The following is a 22,627-nucleotide window of genomic DNA, read 5'->3' as shown; positions in this document are numbered from 1 at the left end:
GATACTAACACATTCGGCAAACATTTAACATGATTCAGTATTAACTGTAGCTCCATGTAAAGTGAATAAATGTGATGTTTCCCAGCTGATCCTTCGTGGATATTTACTGGTATAATAATGTGTTTTGGACTAAATACTTCACTGGATTCGTTCGACTGGACCTTTGTGAATGTAACAAGACCATGTTTGTGGAAATACTTTTGACCGGAGGATGACTATGAGGCTTCATTGGTGAGTCATGTCAGCTTTGTAACTGTTTGTTTGTTTGTAGTCTGACAAAGGCGTTGATTGTACCTGCTGTGATGATTATATCTTGAAATGGTTGGCATCAATTTAATCACAAGAATCTTAGCTTTTCAAAGATATGCGGCATGAGTAGCCCATGTAACATACAAGCTGTGTAAATGATGTGGTTTGTGTTCAACGACCCTCTGGGCCTGTGGGCGGGCCGTCGGAGTGGCAAGGCATCTGAATTCAGCCATCGTGCCTCTCTGTCTCTGTCTGCTTCCTCTACCTGTCAGTCTCTAAATAAATTTCTTCTTAAAGACAAATGTTGTACTAAATAAAGTGTCACTTCCTCATCATAACCATCATCTTTCTACTCTCTCATTGGTCACTTGTTGCCTTTATGTGGGCACCTCCCTCACTCATGGCCGACATGAGCTGGTATGAAGCTCACACTGACCTGAAGTATCCTAAATTAACACCAGTGACAGTTTCCATGTATCATCATCCCTTTGACAATAAATGGAAATTGTTCACTCACTGTCATCATAGTTATTGTAATGTTTTAGTATATTGTTCAAACAAGACAGTTTGCAAAGAAAGTCCTTTAATACTACTGAAGTTATTTTTTTCTGATGTGCCTTCCATTCATATACTGTATGTGATATACAGAATATATTCTTACCTGTAAACTGAAGCAGCGTCACAAGAAATAAAGACATTTGAATCCGTCTGAACTCAGCCATCATGATTCTCTGTCTCTCTGCTTCTTCTTTCTCTTGTTCTGATGCTCAAACTGTTTCTAACATAGTGCTTTAGTAGAGAGACGCTGCAGCTACTTCCTGTGATGAGTATGATGTCACTTCCTCAAAGTGACTTTTAGTCTGTTTTAGATTTTTATCTCTGAATTTGTTACAGACGTCCAAACAGCCAAAAACTATTACCCTTATGTTACTATTTTTACATTTTATTGAAACCTTCTCATAGGACAGTTAAATGTTTGTGCAGTCAGTGATCCAGTTTAATGCTGCAACAATCAAAGTGTATTAATGCTCATGTTGAGTCTCAAGTTCACACTGTGTCCAGTCCCACAGTGCATTTGTGAGAACACAGATAAGATGATGTTTTACTGGTCTGAGACCTGTTGGTTCCTCATTGTGTCTTTGAAGTTGTTTTCCTGAGAACTGAAGGAGAAGTGATTTGGTTAGAATGTGGTTAACAACAGCAGCAGAGCTCTGGAGGTTTTAGCCTCAGCGTCTCTTTCTGTATTTCGACACATCTGAGTGATCAGTGAGAACAGAGCTGTTCAACCCAACAGAGGGAAGGTTGGACTACTAGAAGAGGCCGGACATTCACTTACTATTATGACACTGTTAGTACATGAAAGAGTCACAAGACAAAGTGTAGAATGAAGTGATAAACATTTCTTTATTTTATATTGTTATCAGATATAATAAAGAGCAGACTGTTACTGACTCCATTAAAGCTGAAAACAGAGTCAAACACATTGACATCCCAACAAATATGTCAACAGCAATGCTAAATGAAAGTGGATTAAAATGAGTTCTTCTGCACACAGAGACATGAAAGTGAGCTCAAGCTGCTGGAGCTTCAATAACAGGCAGTAAATCCTAAAATCAGCTCTGAAATCTTCAGCTGGAAGACAATTTAAGGAAGTGAACCAAGTGAGTTAAATGCTCTTTGCTGTTAAATGAAGTTAAAATCCAGCTGCTGTGTTCTGACCTGACTGCAGACAAGAAAAGTTTTTACAGCTGATGGAGGAAAAGACATCAGACTAAAATAACATAATAAGCCTCTCTTTTTGTGTTATTGACAGTCTTTAACTGGTCATGTGAAATGTGATGAGTTGATCAGTGGAGTCTGATGGAGGCAGAAGTGTTGGTCAAACTCCATCAGAAGGTCTGATGTTTTCATAGTTCACTGTACCATCATCTTCATCATAACGCACCTGTGACAAACAACACAACACAATCAAAGCCACACTTTCCAATCCCAGTCCCACCTCTGTGATCTGTAGGTGCCCGCTGTCCCACATTTAACACAAGGAAATAAGAAATATCTTGACACCTTAATAAAGGCAGGTGCAGTCTGAGAAGGAGGGTTTTCACAGTTGAGTCAGCAGATGTATACATGTATTTGAAATACGTTTAGTATGGGGACAGAAAGAGACCGACACGAAGACAGAGAGATTTTAGAGAAAGTTGCATAAAAATATTGTGTCACTACCTTTAGTTGAAGCATCATTGGTTGCAGAAGCTGTTGCGGTCGCAACTGTTGTTGATGCTGTTGTTGAAGCTGTTGTTGTGTCCTCACCTGAACAGATGAACACAACTCAAACTGTTGTGATGTAATATTCAAACTTCAAATCCATAAAATAAACAAATATTTGAGGTGATTATTCTCATCAGTTTGAAGTGACTTTAAACAGCTCAACATGTTCTCACCTGGTTTCTCACCTGAGGATTGAGATCTGAAGGGAAACACCTGCACTCTGTCACCATCAGTCACTGCACATGTAAATAACTTATATCTTGATGTGTAAATGTAGAGAGAAGTCAGAAAGGTCACAGAGGCAGAGCAGAGAGACTGTGATGTCTTTATGTCCTTGTTGTCTTTATCCACATCTTGACCCTGAAACAGCCACTTCACTGTGTGTGCACATCGTTCATATGTCCTCACAGAGCAGGTTAATGTCACCTCATCAGTGACCTTCTGTTCAGTCACTGGTGAAGATGGAGATATTGTGAGATTAAAATGAACTTCATCACTGTAATCATAATTATTGTAATGTTTCAGTATATTGTTCTAACAAGACAGTTTGAGCTGAAAACATTATGATGGAAATACTCACTGGTAACAACAGACAGATGAACCACAGCATCTTGACCTTGTTGTTTTGCTGATCTGTACTGTCTGCAGCCGTAACGTCCAACACCTTCGTCTGTGACCTTCTTTATAACCAGAGAACAGTTCTCTGTAACACTCAGTCTGTCTGATTTAGCTTCTTCAGCAGTCTTCCCAAGATGAACCAGCACTACTGCCTGTGTGCTTCTTGATTCACTGAAGAGCCAGACGGTACTGTCACAGTTATTCTGATCATCTATCACATTTTCACAAGACAAAGTGACATCATCTCCTACTCTAAAAGTGAGGGAATGAAAAAGCTGTCCTGCTGCTGAGAAGATGAGAGAAAATATGAAGAATAAAGAGAATGAAATAATAAATAAATATATGAATATTAATGTCAGTGTGAAGATAATTTTAGATACAACAAAAGTTTGCACATGTGCCTCATCATTTTCCAAGACTTCACTAAACACACTATTCACCTCTCTGGAAACCAAACAGACTACTTGTGTCTCTTGGTTAAATGAAGGTTAGATAATGAAGTAACATTAATGATATCTATAAATAGCTTTTTAGAAATGTTTCTGTCATTCATATATGTTTTATGAATACTTACCTGTAAACTGAAGCATCAGCAACAGAAATTAAGACATTTTAATCCATCTGAATTCAGCCATTGTGCCTCTCTGTCTCTCTCTGCTTCTTCTACCTGTAAGTCTCTGAACAAGTTTGTAACTACTTCCTCTAATTACTAAAGTGTCACTTCCTCATCATTACTTTCATCCTTCTTTTCTCTCATTGGTCACTTGTTGCCTTTATGTGGGCAGATGACATCAGCTTTTACCTCCCTCACTCATGGCCGACATGAGCTGGTATGAAGCTCACACTGACCTGAAGTATTCTAAATGAACACCAGTGACAGTTTAAAACAGTTTCCTCTCATTCAGCTGTTTAACTCGACTCTCAAAAGTGACTCAGTCAAGATGTTTCTTACCGTTAGTTTGCTTTAATTACTTTTATACCATGAAATAAAAGATAAACTGAACACAGATACAGACACATTAAAGTGTCTGACAGCACATATTAACATGTATTATGAACACTTACATTTCCAGCTGCCATGTAAGGTTGGATTATTGTGCTACTACTTCACCTACTGCGCCCCCTTCTGGACAAAAACCTTTTTACAGCAATGCACTCTGAAAATGCTATGAAGTATATATGTATATGTACATATAAACATATATATCACTTTCACACTGACAAGGGCAAACAATGATCTTTGATTTTTAGATTAAATATATATAAAAATTCCTCACAAAACCCAGTTATAGAACAATGTGCACACATCTCCTGACCAAGAGCCAATCATTTGTTTATCCCATATAAATGTCTTTCTTCCATATCAAGCAACCAGTCAATGTAAAATAACTGTAACGATATGAGCTGTAACTAAACTGTGCTCTCTTATTTGTTTGGTTTGTTGATGGTAGCGTAGAGGTTAGTGAGATCAGCAGAGGCTCCAGCAGAAGAAGAAGAAGAAGCTTTCACGGTGCTGTAGGTCACTGCATCATCTTCATCTTTAAACAAAACCTGGAAAACAAAAGACAAACACATTTATAACACAACATGAAATTACAGAATAGTTCAAGTAAATGCAACATAACGATATCCAGCACCACATAAACACAACACAATGCTCAGCAATGAAACAACATCAGTATATCACCAGTGTAACCAGTCAGACAGCTCACCTGGGCTTTACTGTTGGTCTTCTTGGTGTAGCTGATGGAGGCGTAGGAAACACCATCTTCAGGATCAGTCTGCACAGAGAAGACAACATAATGGCTGCTCAGTAACATCTGGACTTGAATTCACTCAAACTTTTTTGTTTCAGTCAACATTTTAAATTCCATTACTTTAAAGTCATGTTACATATCTTTCAAAATGTCTCAAAATGTTGTTTTGTGATGGTGGTTTGGCCTCTGGTTTTACATCCCACATGCCACACATGTTCTCTTCTGCTGTCGTCCAGTTGCATCATTGAACTTCCCTTTTTATCTTTGTTGCACATTCTCACACTCTCGATATAAATATCTCAGAGGACAAACCCATTTCACTGAGTGTTACTTTGTACTGGGTGTGTGATCTCACCGTGCCCTGGCTGGGTTCTGGAGCAGCCTGAGTCACTGCAGGGTTTGAAGTCAGCCCCTGGACAATGAACAATGTCAGTGTGCATGCTGTCAGGTGGTCACAATACAAACAACACATGTGGCATGTATATAATGCATATGTGCAGCTTTCAGCTAATGTGATGGGAGTGTAAAAATATCTTCAAATCCACTACACCAGACCAGTGGATAAATTCAATTTCCCTTAAGATACAAATTGCTGTTCCCAGCAGTCACTTAGACACAACAACCTGGGAAAATAGCGTCCAGGTTGGAAAATACTCAAGTTCAGGTTTTAAACTCACAATAGTGTCACTCATCTGTGTTTTGTTCCCTGAAAAGACAAAATATGAGATTAATAAAAGCTTCAACAGAGAAAATCCAGTTTCATTAAAACTTGTTTCTATCTGTTCTCTCACCTTTAGTTCTCCTCCATACGATGATTGCCACAATGAGTATTAAGAGTGCTGCTAAAGCCACAGCCACAATGATGTACACCCACGAGTCTGCAAAGATAATAAAAGGCAGTTTGGCTGCAGCTGTCTGTTCTGTTCAAAACCCGGTGGCTTATTACATGTACAATGCTCAAAAAATGAAGGGAACACTTAATGGTCACAGTGTAACACCAAGTCAGTTAAACTACAGGGATATCAATCTGTGCATTTAGGAAGCACAAATGATTGTGAATCAGTTTCAGCTGCTTTGGTGCAAATGAAAGTGACAACAGGTGCAATGGAGAGACAAAAGCAAGACTACCCCCAAAAAGGGAATGGTTTTACATGTGGTGTCCACAGACAGTTGCTCTTTCCTTATCCTTCCTGACTGATTCTTCTCTAGTTTTGTGTTCTGCTAGTGTCCTTGTCACTACTAGTAGCATGAGGCGGTACCTGCAGCCCAATCAGGGTGCACAGGTAGTCCAGCTCCAGGATGGCACATCCATACATGTGGTCGCAAGAAGGTTTGCTGTGTCTCCCTGCACAGTCTCAAGCATGGAGGAGATATCAGACGACCAGCCGTTACAGGAGGAGAACTGGACAGGGCCGTAAGGGGGAAAACAGCCCAGCAGCAGGACCAGTATCTGCTCCTTTGTGTGAGGAGGAACAGGAGGAGCACTGCCAGAGCCCTACAAAATGACCTCCAGCAGGCTACCGGTGTGCATTTTTCTGAGCAAACTGTCAGAAACAGACTCCATAAGGGTGGCTCGAGGGCCTGACGTCCTCTAGTGGGACCTGTACTCACAGCCCAGCACTGTGCAGCTCAACTGGCATATGCCAGAGAACACTAGAAATGGCAGGTCTGCCATCAGCGCCCTGTTCTCTTCACAGATGAGAGCAGGCATACTGAGCATGTGACAGGCGTGAGAGAGTCTGGAGGCGCCTTGGTGAACGTTATGCTGCCCGTAACATCATCCAGCATGACTGGGTTGGTGGTGGATCAGTGATGGTCTGGGGAGGCATATCCTTGGATGGTCGCACTGACCTCCATGTCATAGCCAACAGTACCCTGACTGCTGTTAGGTACCAGGATGAGTCAGACCTTACGGTGGTGCAGTGGGCCCTGGGTTCCACCTGGTGCAGGACAATGCTGGGCCTCATGTGACCAGAGTGTGTAGGCAGTACCTGGATGCTGAAGGCATTGATGCCATTGTCTGGCCCTCTCGTTCCCCTGACCTAAATCCAACTGAGCACCTATGGAATGTCATATATCGGTGCATCCAACGCCGCCGAGTACCACCACAGACTGTCCAGGAGCTCACTGATGGCCTGATCCAGGTGATGTAATATTCAAACTTCAAATCCATAAAATAAACAAATATTTGAGGTGATTATTCTCATCAGTTTGAAGTGACTTTAAACAGCTCAACATGTTCTCACCTGGTTTCTCACCTGAGGATTGAGATCTGAAGGGAAACACCTGCACTCTGTCACCATCAGTCACTTCACATGTAAATAACTTATATCTTGATGTGTAAATGTAGAGAGAAGTCAGAAAGGTCACAGAGGCAGAGCAGAGAGACTGTGATGTCTTTATGTCCTTGTTGTCTTTATCCACATCTTGACCCTGAAACAGCCACTTCACTGTGTGTCGACATCGTTCATATGTCCTCACAGAGCAGTTTAATGTCACCTCATTAGTGTTGTTATGTTCAGTCACTGGTGAAGATGGAGATATTGTGAGAGAAAGACAACAAGAGTAAAATGAACTTCATCACTGTAATCATAATTATTGTAATGTTTCAGTATGTTGTTCTAACAAGACAGTTTGAGCTGAAAACATTATGATGGAAATACTCGCTGGTAACAACAGACAGATGAACCACAGAGTCTTGATCCTGTTGTTGTCCTGATTCATTAAACTGTCTGCAGGTGTACTGACCAGCATCTTCATCTGTGACCTTCTTTATAACCAGAGAACATTTCTCTGTAACACTCAGTCTGTCTGATTTATCTTTGGCTTCTTTGTGAATCTTCCCATGTGTAACCAGCTCTACTGTTGCTGTGTGTCTTGTATCAGTGAAGAGCCATGTAGCACTGTTACAGTTATCCTGGTCTTCTATCATATCACACGGCAAAGTAACTTCATCTCCAATTCTGACAGTGACAGAGGGCAGATGATTTTCAGCTGCTGCTTTAAGGCAATGGGAGAAAAATAAAAGTTCATGGTCATGGTGGTGATTTTCTCTTTATCTTTATCTTTATTATGTTCACTAAACTCACAGACTTAAGAACAAACAGATCTTAGTTAAATAAAATGTAGCTAATAAAGTACATCCAGTAATACTGATAAAGTTATTTGTTGCAATGTGTCTGACACTGAATGTGATATACAGAATATATTCTTACCTGTAAACTGAAGCAGCGTCACAAGAAATAAAGACATTTGAATCTGTCTGAACTCAGCCATCATGATTCTGTCTCTCTGCTTCTTCTTTCTCTTGTTCTGATGCTCAAACTGTTTCTAACATAGTGCTTTAGTAGAGAGACGCTGCAGCTACTTCCTGTGATGAGTATGATGTCACTTCCTCAAAGTGACTTTTAGTCTGTTTTAGATTTTTATCTCTGAATTTGTTACAGACGTCCAAACAGCCAAAAACTGTTACTATTTTTACATTTCACTGAAACCTTCTCATAGGACAGTTAAATGTTTGTGCAGTCAGTGATCCAGTTTAATGCTGCAACAATCAAAGTGTATTAATGCTCATGTTGAGTCTCAAGTTCACACTGTGTCCAGTCCCACAGTGCATTTGTGAGAACACAGATAAGATGATGTTTTACTGGTCTGAGACCTGTTGGTTCCTCATTGTGTCTTTGAAATTGTTTTTCTGAGAACTGAAGGAGAAGTGATTTGGTGAGAATGTGGTTAACAACAGCAGCAGAGCTCTGGAGGTTTTAGCCTCAGCGTCTCTTTCTGTATTTCGACACATTTGAGTGTTCAGTGAGAACAGAGCTGTTCAACCCAACAGAGGGAAGGTTGGACTACTAGAAGAGGCCGGACATTCACTTACTATTATGACACTGTTAGTACATGAAAGAGTCACAAGACAAAGTGTAGAATGAAGTGATAAACATTTCTTTATTTTATATTGTTATCAGATATAATAAAGAGCAGACTGTTACTGACTCCATTAAAGCTGAAAACAGAGTCAAACATATTGACATCCCAACAAATATGTTAACAGCAATGCTAAATGAAAGTGGATTAAAATGAGTTCTTCTGCACACAGAGACATGAAAGTGAGCTCAAGCTGCTGGAGCTTCAATAACAGGCAGTAAATCCTAAAATCAGCTCTGAAATCTTCAGCTGGAAGCAAGGCTGTCACCATGGAGTCAACATTGGGGGGGGGGGGGGGGGGCAAATCTGCACGCCCCCCAGCCCCCAAACACATACACCCTTACTTCCTGCCATTGAAATTCTAAAGTAAAATATGTACAAATTCACTAACACATTTGCTCCTCTCTTAGGCTACGCTACTCACCTCTATGTCACCACCAGATTGACACACGCTCCCTGTGCTTTCATCCTCCAAATGTTCTCTCTCTCCCTCTGCCTCACTCTCTTTATTCTGACCACACCAAAGTGAACATGGAAGAGATATTATCAGATAACAAGTGGTGTCTCTTGCTCAGATAGCCTACAAACCATTTCTGATCTGAATGACAATAATTCTTATATCAAGAAACACTGACTCATTTTTTGCACTAACGCTCCCATACCGTATAACTAACGCTGCTCATTTTCTCACTGCTCTTAACTTACTTTGCTTCTTTTCTGAGACTGGCCCAAAAAAAGTTGAATGTCTCTGCCACCCTTCCTCTTGCTCATGACGACTCACTGTGAAATTACACATGCATCTGTGCCACACTGAGTGTCCCCCTCAGTGTATATGGTGACTACTGCCCTGGCTGGAAGACAATTTAAGGAAGTGAACAAGAGTTAAACGCTCTTTGCTGTTAAATGAAGTTAAAATCCAGCTGCTGCATTCTGACCTGACTGCAGACAAGAAAAGTTTTTACAGCTGATGGAGGAAAAGACATCAGACTAAAATAACATAATAAGTCTCTCTTTTTGTTGTTGTTATTGACAGTATTTAACTGGTCATGTGAAATGTGATGAGTTGATCAGTGGAGTCTGATGGAGGCAGAAGTGTTGGTCAAACTCCATCAGAAGGTCTGATGTTTTCATAGTTCACTGTACCATCATCTTCATCATAACGCACCTGTGACAAACAACACAACACAATCAAAGCCACACTTTCCAATCCCAGTCCCACCTCTGTGATCTGTAGGCGCCCGCTGTCCCACATTTAACACAAGGAAATAAGAAATATCTTGACACCTTGATAAAGGCAGGTTCACAGTTGAGTCAGCAGACCCTGAACGCACCATTAGTCACTGTCTGATCTGATCTTTATCTGACTGGCTGCTGGACTGTTTGCACTGGAGCTAGATTTGATTCTGTACATTATCCAGAGTAACATGGACGTTGTTTCTTGTAATAAAACAAAACTATCTGCATTATTTTAAAGACACTGGAGGTTAAGTGAGAACATACTGTATGATGTGATTTCATTTAGGTGAAGCCGCCCTTTAATCTGGACCTCATCATGTTCAGTTTTTATTGACACTGTGTCAAAGAGGTGTTGATTCAGATCTGTGGTCTCTTTGGAGGCTGTAGTTTGTGTCGCTGTTGTAATGAACTGCATTATATTGTCATGTTTCACTTGTATTTGAATCCACTTCACTTATCCTGTTTATTGTTGTCTTCTGTCTTCTTCTATCTACAGTTTATAAAGAAGAGTGTGTAAAGTAGCAACTGTAAAAACATGACATTATTTAGTTGTAAAAACTCACAGTGATTTCATCCATCTGTGTTTTCTTCTCTGAAAAGACAAGAGAAAGAGTGGACTTTAGTTTCCACAGTGAAAATCCATGGAAACATTTTATCTGTGAATGTTCTCACCTTTAGTTCTTGTCCACATGTTGACTGCCACAACACTTATTATGAGCACTGATAAACCCACAGACACAATGATGAACCTCAACCACCAACCTGGAAAGAGAATAAACACAACATTTTATTTGTAGCCTCTAGACTTAAAAGAGGAGACAGAGAGATTAGAGTTAACCATATAATTTTTATTCACATTTCCTTTCATTAAAATCAATGCAAAAATACAATGTTATTCTTTTTTAAAGAGATTTTTAAAAGCATTTTGAAAAGAGCAAAAAACAGCTTCAACCAGATCTCTTTAGACGTGTACATGTATTTGAAATACGTTTAGTATGGGGACAGAAAGAGACCGACACAAAGACAGAGAGATTCTAGAGAAAGTTGCATAAAAATATTGGGTCACTACCTTTAGTTGAAGCATCATTGGTTGCAGAAGCTGTTGCGGTCGCAACTGTTGTTGATACTGTTGTTGCTCTTGTTGTGTCCTCACTTGAACAGATGAACACAACTCAATCTGTTGTGATGTAATATTCAAACTTCAATCCACAAAATAAACGAATATTTGAGGTGATTATTCTAATCAGTTTGAAGTGACTTTAAACAGCTCAACATGTTCTCACCTGGTTTCTCACCTGAGGATTGAGATCTGAAGGGAAACACCTGCACTCTGTCACCATCAGTCACTGCACACGTAAATAACTTATATCTTGATGTGTAAATGTAGAGAGAAGTCAGAAAGGTCACAGAGGCAGAGCAGAGAGACTGTGATGTCTTTATGTCCTTGTTGTCTTTATCCACATCTTGACCCTGAAACAGCCACTTCACTGTGTGTGTACATTGTTCATCTGTCCACACAGAGCAGGTTAATGTCACCTCATCAGTGTCCTTCTGTTCAGTCACTGGTGAAGATGGAGATATTGTGAGAGATAGACAACAAGAGTAAAATGAACTTCATCACTGTAATCATAATTATTGTAATGTTTCAGTATATTGTTCTAACAAGACAGTTTGAGCTGAAAACATTATGATGGAAATACTCACTGGTAACAACAGACAGATGAACCACAGCATCTTCACCTTGTTGTTTTGCTGATCTGTACTGTCTGCAGCCGTAACGTCCAACACCTTCACCTTCATAACCAGAGAACAGTTCTCAGCAGTCCCAAGATAAACCAGCACTACTATCCGTATGCTTCTTGATTCACTGAAGAGCCAGACGGTACTGTCACAGTTATTCTGATCATCTATCACATTTTCACAAGACAAAGTGACGTCATCTCCTACTCTAAAAGTGAGGGAGCGGAAAAGCTGTCCTGCTGCTGAGAAGATGAGAGAAAATATGAAGAATAAAGAGAATGAAATAATAAATACATATATGAATATTAATGTCAGTGTGAAGATAATTTTAGATACAACAAAAGTTTGCACATGTGCCTCATCATTTTCCAAGACTTCACTAAACACACTATTCACCTCTCTGGAAACCAAAAAGACTACTTGTGTCTCTTGGTTAAATGAAGGTTAGATAATGAAGTAACATTAATGATATCAAGGCAGTGGCGACTTAATACATCACTTCTTAAAAATGAAAACTTTACCTCCCTTATAAAAAAACAAATTCCTGAATTTTTTGAGGTAAACCTAAATTCTGTATTCTGTGTAGCAACTGTCTGGGAGGCATTTAAGGCGACCTGCAGGGGCTGGTTAATCAGCTTCGCATCCGGGGTGAAAAAGGAACGTGAAGGGGCTAAATCCCAATTAAACAGTAAACTTAAGAGTTTAGAGGAACAGCATATGCTGGACCCATCTAATTTAGATTTGAGAAATACATTACTCGCCACCAGGGCTGACTTGCAAAGGTTAATTCATGAGGAGACAGCATTCGCTCTCTTTCGATTGCGTAGATGTTATTTTGAATCTGGAGACAAAGCAGGGAAAATGTTAGCCCATAGATTAACGTACATAGAAAATAGACAGACTATCCCAGCAATAAGAGATGAGAATGGAACATTACAATGTGATGCTGCCTCAATCAATGAATCTTTTAAAAATTATTACTCTAAACTCTATAGTGCGGAGAGTTGTGTTAACGAGGCTGAAATGGACAGTTTCTTTAAAGGTCTTAACCTGCCAAGGGTCAGTCCAGCTGATAGCAACGCACTTGACGCCCCTCTCACTCAAATAGAAATTAAGACGGCAATTATGAAAATGGCCTCAGGTAAAGCTCCAGGGAATGACGGCTTGGGAATTGAATTTTATAAATGTTTTAAAGAACAGCTTTCTCCATACTTGTTGCTATTATTTAACAAAATACTTGACTCCAAATTTATGCCCCCCACTATGTGTAATGCTATTATTTCTCTGTTACCCAAACCAGGCAAAGACCCAGTTCAGATGAGTAACTATCGTCCCCTAAGTTTGCTTAATTGCGATTATAAGATTCTTGCTAAAATTTTAGCACTCCGTCTGGAGAAGGTAGTTCCGTCCATAATCCACCCAGACCAAGTAGGTTTTATTCCAGGCCGTCTCTCCTCAAACAACATGCGTAGAGTCCTTCAGATTATTTTACATGCTGGTTCTAGTAGCTCTCCAGTCATTGCAGCATCATTAGATGCTGAAAAAGCCTTCGATAAGATACTTTGGCCATATTTATTTTATACATTTAAAAAATTTGGTTTCGGTCTAAAATTTATAAACTGGGTTAAAGCTCTTTATAGCTCTCCACTCTCCTCTGTTAAAATCAATGGTTTAATTTCCGAGCCCTTTGATCTCCAAAGAGGAGTAAGACAGGGCTGCCCTGTCAGTCCCCTGCTCTTCATTATTGCTCTTGAACCATTAGCCTGTGCGATACGTTCCAGTGCTGATATATGTGGTGTGGACTTCTCTGGATATAGTTTTAAATTGAATATGTATGCTAATGATATATTACTCACTTTAAGTAAACCAGCATCCTCTATACCAGCAGTTCTTAAATTGGTTAATTTATTTAGCAGTTTTTCTGGTTACAGGATTAATTGGAACAAAAGTGAGGCTATTCCACTTAACTCTTATACATTTAAATCTGATTTACAGGACGCCCCCTTTCTTTGGAAAACAAATGGAATGAAATACTTGGGCATTACCATAATTTCTCCCATCACTAAAATCTTCAGTCTAAATGGTCCTAGCATTTTTCAGTCCATCAAGAATGATATCATCAGATGGACAGCCCTGCCACTGTCTTTGTGGGGCAGAGTGGAAATATTGAAAATGAATGTCTTACCAAGACTTGCACATATCATCACTTCTATCCCTCTTAAATTTCCCAAAAGCTGGTTCAGAGACATTGAATCCCTCTTCATCCGATTCCTTTGGAATAATAAAAAACCCAGAATTTCGTTCAAGAAACTAACTATACCCAGATCCAAGGGAGGGTTGGGAGTTCCAGATATATATCAGTACTATCTTTCATATAATGCACGGTACCCACTAACCTGGGCTTATAAGTCTGATGCCCTGATAGGCAGTTGGCAATGGTTGGAGGAAACTATCCTTTCATGCAATAAGGCCATATCATTGGCATCCCTATGGTACTGTCCCAATCCCCCACCCCAGCTAGACAACATCATTATCAGGTTGTCTTGCTCTATTGTGAAGCAGCTGCACAGGAGACTTGGTATTGAGGGGCTCTCTCTCCCATCATGTCCTATCTGGTGTAACTCTATTTTATCAACCGGAGGTGGCACCTTAAATAACAAAATCTGGCAGCAACATGGTATACTAACTGTTGGTCAAATCTTTAGTGATACTCTCCTTTCTTTTCAACAAATTAAAAATTTATTTCACATCACAGATTCATCATTTCTAACATATGCACAGATATCATCCGTCATACATAGGAAATGCAAAGAAGGAGCTGCTCCTGCTTCCTGCCCTGATTGGGATGTACTACTGAGGAAGGCAACCCTGTCAAAAGGCACGGTCTCTAACATTTATAGCTCACTGTTTAGACCTGCTCCCAGTGCCTATGCTCCTGTTCAGCTGGCTTGGGAACATGATCTTAATATATCGTTAACACCTTCCCAGTGGAATGATATCTGGAGATCTGCATTGTATACTTCGAAATGTGTGAGATTTAGAATTATACAGTACAAGATTTTATGCAGAGCTTACATCACCACTGCTAAATTATCCAAAATAAATAAGGAATCCCAAGATTCATGCTGGCACAACTGTGGCACTCGAGGGACTCTGCTCCATCTACTGTGGGACTGTCCAGCAGTTAAATCTCTCTGGCTAGACGCTATATCATATATGTCATCACTTTTCAAGGTCAAGTTTCCTATCTGTCCAATAACCTGCCTCCTTGGTAAAAGACCAGTCAACACTCTAGGAGCCACAGTGGACCGGCTTTGGACTCTGGGCTGTCTCACAATTAAAAGACTCATCCTTATGAATTGGAAAGTTTGCAAACCGGGTTGTTTTACCAGAGAGTCATGGCTTGGAGAATTTTTAGATCTCCTGAATATGGAACGGGCAGCATGCTTGCTAAAAGACTTTGATAAAAGTATGGAAGATCACTGGGACATTGTCTATAACAACCTTATGAATTGATTTGTATGTCTTTCTTCTCTTTTATATGAACACTGCATGACACTCTTGCAACCCCCCCCCCCTTTTTTTTTTCTCCCTCCTCTCGTTGTATGTTTTGTCCTGTATGTATGTATGTGTGATTTGTATGTATGTTGTCTTGTTGTAAAATAATAAAAAAAACTCTTAATAGCAAAAAAAAAAACAAAAAAAACATTAATGATATCTATAAATAGCTTTTTAGAAATGTCATTCATATATGTTTTATGAATACTTACCTGTAAACTGAAGCATCAGCAACAGAAATTAAGACATTTTAATCCATCTGAATTCAGCCATTGTGCCTCTCTGTCTCTCTCTGCTTCTTCTACCTGTAAGTCTCTGAACAAGTTTGTAACTACTTCCTCTAATTACTAATGTGTCACTTCCTCATCATTACTTTCATCCTTCTTTTCTCTCATTGGTCACTTGTTGCCTTTATGTGGGCAGATGACATCAGCTTTTACCTCCCTCACTCATGGCCGACATGAGCTGGTATGAAGCTCACACTGACCTGAAGTATTCTAAATGAACACCAGTGACAGTTTAAAACAGTTTCCTCTCATTCAGCTGTTTAACTCGACTCTCAAAAGTGACTCAGTCAAGATGTTTCTTACTGTTAGTTTGCTTTAATTATCTTTTATTTCATGGTATGAAAGTAAACTGAACACAGATACAGACACATTAAAGTGTCTGACAGCACATATTAACATGTATTATGAACACTTACATTTCCAGCTGCCATGTAAGGTTGGATTATTGTGCTACTACTTCACCTACTGCGCCCCCTTCTGGACAAAAACCTTTTTACAGCAATGCACTCTGAAAATGCTATGAAGTATATATGTATATGTACATATAAACATATATATCACTTTCACACTGACAAGGGCAAACAATGATCTTTGATTTTTAGATTAAATATATATAAAAATTCCTCACAAAACCCAGTTATAGAACAATGTGCACACATCTCCTGACCAAGAGCCAATCATTTGTTTATCCCATATAAATGTCTTTCTTCCATATCAAGCAACCAGTCAATGTAAAATAACTGTAACGATATGAGCTGTAACTAAACTGTGCTCTCTTATTTGTTTGGTTTGTTGATGGTAGCGTAGAGGTTAGTGAGATCAGCAGAGGCTCCAGCAGAAGAAGAAGAAGCTTTCACGGTGCTGTAGGTCACTGCATCATCTTCATCTTTAAACAAAACCTGGAAAACAAAAGACAAACACATTAATAACACAACATGAAATTACAGAATAGTTCAAGTAAATGCAACATAATGATATCCAGCACCACATAAACACAACACGATGCTCAGCAATGAAACAACATCAGTATATCACCAGTGTAACCAGTCAGACAGCTCACCTGGGCTTTACTGTTGGTCTTCTTGGTGTAGCTGATGGAGGCGTAGGAAACACCATCTTCAGGATCAGCCTGCACAGAGAAGACAACACAATGGCTGCTCAGTAACATCTGGACTTGAATTCACTCACACCTTTTTGTCAAAGTCAACATTTTAAATTCCATTACTTTAAAGTCATGTTACATATCTTTCAAAATGTCTCAAAATGTTGTTTTGTGATGGTGGTTTGGCCTCTGGTTTTACATCCCACATGCCACACATGTTCTCTTCTGCTGTCGTCCAGTTGCATCATTGAACTTCCCTTTTTATCTTTGTTGCACATTCTCACACTCTTGATATAAATATCTCAGAGGACAAACCCATTTCACTGAGTGTTACTTTGTACTGGGTGTGTGATCTCACCGTGCCCTGGCTGGGTTCTGGAGCAGCCTGAGTCACTGCAGGGTTTGAAGTCAGCCCCTGGACAATGAACAATGTCAGTGTGCATGCTGTCAGGTGGTCACAATACAAACAACACATGTGGCATGTATATAATGCATATGTGCAGCTTTCAGCTAATGTGATGGGAGTGTAAAAATATCTTCAAATCCACTACACCAGACCAGTGGATAAATTCAATTTCCCTTAAGATACAAATTGCTGTTCCCAGCAGTCACTTAGACACAACAACCTGGGAAAATAGCGTCCAGGTTGGAAAATACTCAAGTTCAGGTTTTAAACTCACAATAGTGTCACTCATCTGTGTTTTGTTCCCTGAAAAGACAAAATATGAGATTAATAAAAGCTTCAACAGAGAAAATCCAATTTCATTAAAACTTGTTTCTATCTGTTCTCTCACCTTTAGTTCTCCTCCATACGATGATTGCCACAATGAGTATTAAGAGTGCTGCTAAAGCCACAGCCACAATGATGTACACCCACGAGTCTGCAAAGATAATAAAAGGCAGTTTGGCTGCAGCTGTCTGTTCTGTTCAAAACCCGGTGGCTTATTACATGTACAATGCTCAAAAAATGAAGGGAACACTTAATGGTCACAGTGTAACACCAAGTCAGTTAAACTACAGGGATATCAATCTGTGCATTTAGGAAGCACAAGTGATTGTGAATCAGTTTCAGCTGCTTTGGTGCAAATGAAAGTGACAACAGGTGCAATGGAGAGACAAAAGCAAGACTACCCCCAAAAAGGGAATGGTTTTACATGTGGTGGCCTCAGACAGTTGCTCTCTCCTTATCCTTCCTGACTGATTCTTCTCTAGTTTTGTGTTCTGCTAGTGTCCTTGTCACTACTAGTAGCATGAGGCGGTACCTGCAGCCCAATCAGGGTGCACAGGTAGTCCAGCTTCAGGATGGCACATCCATACATGTGGTTGCAAGAAGGTTTGCTGTGTCTCCCTGCACAGTCATGGAGGACATACCAGGAGACCAGCCGATACACGAGGAGAGCTGGACAGGGCCGTAAGGAGGAAAACAGCCCAGCAGCAGGACCAGTATCTGCTCCTTTGTGTGAGGAGGAACAGGAGGAGCACTGCCAGAGCCCTACAAAATGACCTCCAGCAGGCTACTGGTGCACATTTTTCTGACCAAACTGTCAGAAATCAGGTTGCACAGGTAGTCCAGCTCCAGAATGGCACATCCATACGTGCGGTCGCACTACTACTACATCCACTACTTAGAGGATGTGATAAAATTCACACAAGTTGGATCAGCCTGTGATTTCAGTGTTTTACTTGGATTTTTGTTGTGATTTTGAATCCAGCCCTCAGTGGGTTGATGATTTTGGTTTCCACTGACTGTTGTTGTGTCATTTTGTTCTCAACAAATTATACAGTGTACATCAGTAAAGATTTTCAACTTGAATAATTCATTCATCAAGATCTGATGTGTCATTTAAGTGTTCCCTTAACTCTTTTGATTAGTATAGGTGTTTAAACATTCAAGTGATAGTTTTTACCAAGAATAACTTTTGGGACAAAAACTGCATCCAGTATCAACACAGTCCACAACTAGCTTGACAAAACAAACAACAGGTCCACTTAGTAGTTCTTCTAGAATTTCCACCCTCATTTTACAGTTGAGATGTGACTGAAAGCTTCATGAAACACATGAAAATACATAAATAGATGAAGTCACTACCTTGTGGTTTTGATGAAGGATCACTGGCACCTGCTGTTGTGTTGTTTTCAGCTGTTGTTGATGCTGTTGTTGCTGTTGTTGTGTCCTCACCTGAACAGATGAACACAACTCAAACTGTTGTGATGTAATATTAAAACTTCAAATCCATAAAATAAACAAATATTTGAGGTGATTATTCTCATCAGTTTGAAGTGACTTTAAACAGCTCAACATGTTCTCACCTGGTTTCTCACCTGAGGATTGAGATCTGAAGGGAAACACCTGCACTCTGTCACCATCAGTCACTGCACACTTAAATAACTTATATCTTGATGTGTAAATGTAGACAGAAGTCAGAAAGGTCACAGAGGCAGAGCAGAGAGACTGTGATGTCTTTATGTCCTTGTTGTCTTTATCCACATCTTGACCCTGAAACAGCCACTTCACTGTGTGTGGACATCGTTTATATATCTTCACAGAGCAGGTTAATGTCACCACATCAGTGTCCTTCTGTTCAGTCACTGGTGAAGATGGAGATATTGTGAGAGACAGACAACAAGAGTAAAATGAACTTCATCACTGTAATCATAATTATTGTAATGTTTCAGTATATTGTTCTAACAAGACAGTTTGAGCTGAAAACATTATGATGGAAATACTCACTGGTAACAACAGACAGATGAACATCAGAGTCTGAAACTTGTTTATGTCTTGAATCATACTGCTGACAGTCATAACGTCCAACATCCTCACGTGTGACCTTCTTTATAACCAGAGAACAGTTCTCTGTAAAACTCAGTCTGTCTGATTTAGCTTTAGCTTCTCTGTGAATCTTCCCAAGTGTAATCAGCTCTACTGCTGCTGTGTCGCTTGAATTACTGAAGAGCCATGTAGTACTGTCACAGTTATCCTGATTTTGTATCACATTTGCACACGGCAAAGTGACTTCCTCTCCAACTCTGACAGTGACAGAGGGCAGATGATTTTCAGCTGCTGCTTTAAGACAATGAGAGAAAAATAAAAGTTCAAGGTCAGTTTAATGATTATTTCTGTATCCATGGTTTCCAAGAGTTCACTAAACTCAGTGTTCAAAACAAACAGATTCATCTTAGTTAAATAAAATGTAGCTAATAAAGTACATCCAATAAAACTGATAGTTATTTGTTGCAATGTGTCTGACACTGAATGTGATATACAGAATATATTCTTACCTGTAAACTGAAGCAGCATCACAAGAAATAAAGACATTTGAATCTGTCTGAACTCAGCCATCATGACTCTGTCTCTCTGCTTCTTCTTTCTCTTGTTCTGATGCTCAAACTGTTTCTAACATAGTGCTTTAGTAGAGAGACACTGCAGCTACTTCCTGTGATGATTATGATGTCACTTCCTCAAAGTAACTTTTAGTCTGTTTTAGATTTTCATCTCTGAATTTGTTACAGACGTCCAAACAGCCAAAAAATGTTACTATTTTTACACTTTATTGAAACCTTCTCATAGGACAGTTAAATGTTTGTGCAGTCAGTGATCCAGTTTAATGCTGCAACAATCAAAGTGTATTAATGCTCATGTTGAGTCTCAAGTTCACACTGTGTCCAGTCCCACAGTGCATTTGTGACACTGACATGTTTCACCTCCTGAAAAGAAGAAGACGACTGAGGAAGTTGAAGGTGTGAAGATTGTTGGTTAAAATAAATATTTGCAATGATGCGACTTGTTTTCTTTGGATGATGTTTGTTAGAAAACAGACAGGATTCATGGTGATGTTTGACAGCACACATGAACAGACAGGTGAAGAGTCAAACTCCTCGCCCAGCAGAATTTCACTCTTGATATCTGTGGTGCAATATGGTGACACTGTAGCAGCTGGGAGGGAACACAGATAAGATGATGTTTTACTGGTCTGAGACCTGTTGGTTCCTCATTGTGTCTTTGAAGTTGTTTTCCTGAGAACTGAAGGAGAAGTGATTTGGTGAGAATGTGGTTAACAACAGCAGCAGAGGTCTGGAGGTTTTAGCCTCAGCGTCTCTTTCTGTATTTCGACACATTTGAGTGTTCAGTGAGAACAGAGCTGTTCAACCCAACAGAGGGAAGGTTGGACTACTAGAAGAGGCCAGACATTCATTTACTATTATGACACTGTTAGTACATGAAAGAGTCACAAGACAAAGTGTAGAATGAAGTGATAAACATTTCTTTATTTTATATTGTTATCAGATATAATAAAAGAAGACTAATACTGATTTCATTAATCAAATCAAATCAAATCAAATCAAATCAGGTCATTAATATAGCACAAATATATAGCACTATTAAATGTACACAAATATAGAACAGAATAACACCAGTAAGAACAATTACATACGTTAAAAAAAATACACTAAAACACTACAAACAACCAAAGGCCATTGAAAACGTGTAAGTTTTAAGATTTGTCTTAAAAGATTTGAGAGCATACTGTGTGAGTATATTTATGACTGTGTGCTGAAGGATCTCTTGTGGTTGCGGTGATTCAAAATAGTTGAAAAACCTGTTACATTGTTTTTTTACTATCACTGACTACTGAATCCTCACCCCTTGTAGGGTGCTTTCACACCTGCCCTGTTTGGTTCAGTTCAATCGAACTCAAGTTTGTGTTTGTGCGGTTTGTTTGGGCAGGTGGGAGCACAGCAATCACACTCGGATGCTCACCAAAAAGAACACACCGAGACCTTCTTGAAGAGGTGGTCTCAGTCCAGTTACCTACAAACTCTTGTGTGGTTCCTTTGTGGTGAGAACGTGTTCCGACCTCGATCTGAACCAACTGCAGTCACATTACACATTGTTTGGGTTAAACATGAGCATGTTACAGTCCTGGAGGATTATTAATGTGCACCTCCTCCTGTACTGCCTTAATATGCACATTCAGCACATCCAATGCATCAAAACATTGTTTTCTATTTGGAGCTGCGCCTCGTTTTCAGACTGTATGGTTTGACTAAAATGAACAATGACAGTAATATAGTCCACAATGACCAGCGCTAAAATCAACCTGCGTAGTTGTCCCTCCATTGTGACATTAGAAAGTGTCACATTTATCTTGCAAGTGTACTCTTCTTCAACGTTTTGTTTACTTCCTGGATTTTTCCTGCATGGAAATTCTGACCAATCAAGAGGAGCTTTCTTGCGCAGGCATTTTATCTGGTCTGCTTGTAAATGCTGTCGTGAGAACACAAACCATCTCTAGGCAATTATACAACTTTGTAATAAAATGAGTGCCTGATTCAGACCAAAACAAGGGAACTCTAGGTCTGACAGTACCTTAATTGGCTGCACGTTTTCCACAAATAGGCTTGTTATGTGTTTCACTTGTCTTTATTGTTGTTATTTCCTACTTTGTTGCGCTGTAGCTGACCGAAAAAGTTCATGCTGTTTAAAGTCCAGTTATGAACAACATGGATCAAAGATTTGTGGCTGTGTTTTAGTCATTAACTACAATTACTGCCCCGTGGTTGTATGCCTCCGCTCACTGGTAAAGCTTCTTTTACAGTTTACATCCATGTCTGCAAAAACATGTATGCTTTGCACACATCTTCCCCCCGGCAGCACAGAACATCTATACAGTTAGTACAGTTTAGGCTGGACGCCCAAGATTAATGTCATCAGTTCAGTATCTGACCAAATGTCTCCCCTTCTGTTTCTGAGATATGACGTTAGATATAGCCGGAAAAGTGTTTTATGTTAAATATTATAATGTCACAGTGAAATTGACCTTTGACCTTTGACCCTTTGGATATAAAATGTCATCACTTCTTCGTTTTCTCTTATAACACATTTGTGT

The 22,627-nt window shown here is 39.6% G+C and overlaps 1 protein-coding gene and 1 long non-coding RNA gene across 2 annotated transcripts; both read right to left on the bottom strand.

The window, feature by feature from the left end:
- Positions 1 to 3,175: 3,175 nt before the first annotated feature.
- On the bottom strand, positions 3,176 to 20,104 carry LOC144466593 (uncharacterized). The gene is made up of 18 exons (XM_078174142.1): positions 20,019 to 20,104; positions 19,471 to 19,800; positions 19,050 to 19,328; positions 18,829 to 18,918; positions 17,534 to 17,620; positions 17,420 to 17,448; positions 17,098 to 17,154; positions 16,698 to 16,766; positions 16,417 to 16,536; positions 8,108 to 8,216; positions 7,560 to 7,892; positions 7,139 to 7,417; positions 5,684 to 5,770; positions 5,570 to 5,598; positions 5,248 to 5,304; positions 4,848 to 4,916; positions 3,710 to 4,686; positions 3,176 to 3,306 (listed from the first exon to the last, which is right to left on the bottom strand). Exons 1-17 carry the CDS (start codon positions 20,080 to 20,082, stop codon positions 4,561 to 4,563), a joined length of 2,214 nt encoding a protein of 737 aa, XP_078030268.1. The 5' UTR covers positions 20,083 to 20,104; the 3' UTR covers positions 3,176 to 3,306; positions 3,710 to 4,560.
- On the bottom strand, positions 9,493 to 11,232 carry LOC144466544 (uncharacterized). The gene is made up of 4 exons (XR_013493160.1): positions 11,122 to 11,232; positions 10,725 to 10,814; positions 10,616 to 10,644; positions 9,493 to 9,981 (listed from the first exon to the last, which is right to left on the bottom strand). It is a non-coding gene; the product is annotated as an uncharacterized LOC144466544 (long non-coding RNA).
- Positions 20,105 to 22,627: the final 2,523 nt, after the last annotated feature.

Source organism: Epinephelus lanceolatus, chromosome 13, assembly GCF_041903045.1.
Source record: "Epinephelus lanceolatus isolate andai-2023 chromosome 13, ASM4190304v1, whole genome shotgun sequence".
NCBI classification, from domain to species: domain Eukaryota; kingdom Metazoa; phylum Chordata; class Actinopteri; order Perciformes; family Serranidae; genus Epinephelus; species Epinephelus lanceolatus.
Note: the sequence above shows the minus strand (reverse complement) of the source record. Positions and strands in the feature narration are given on the sequence as shown.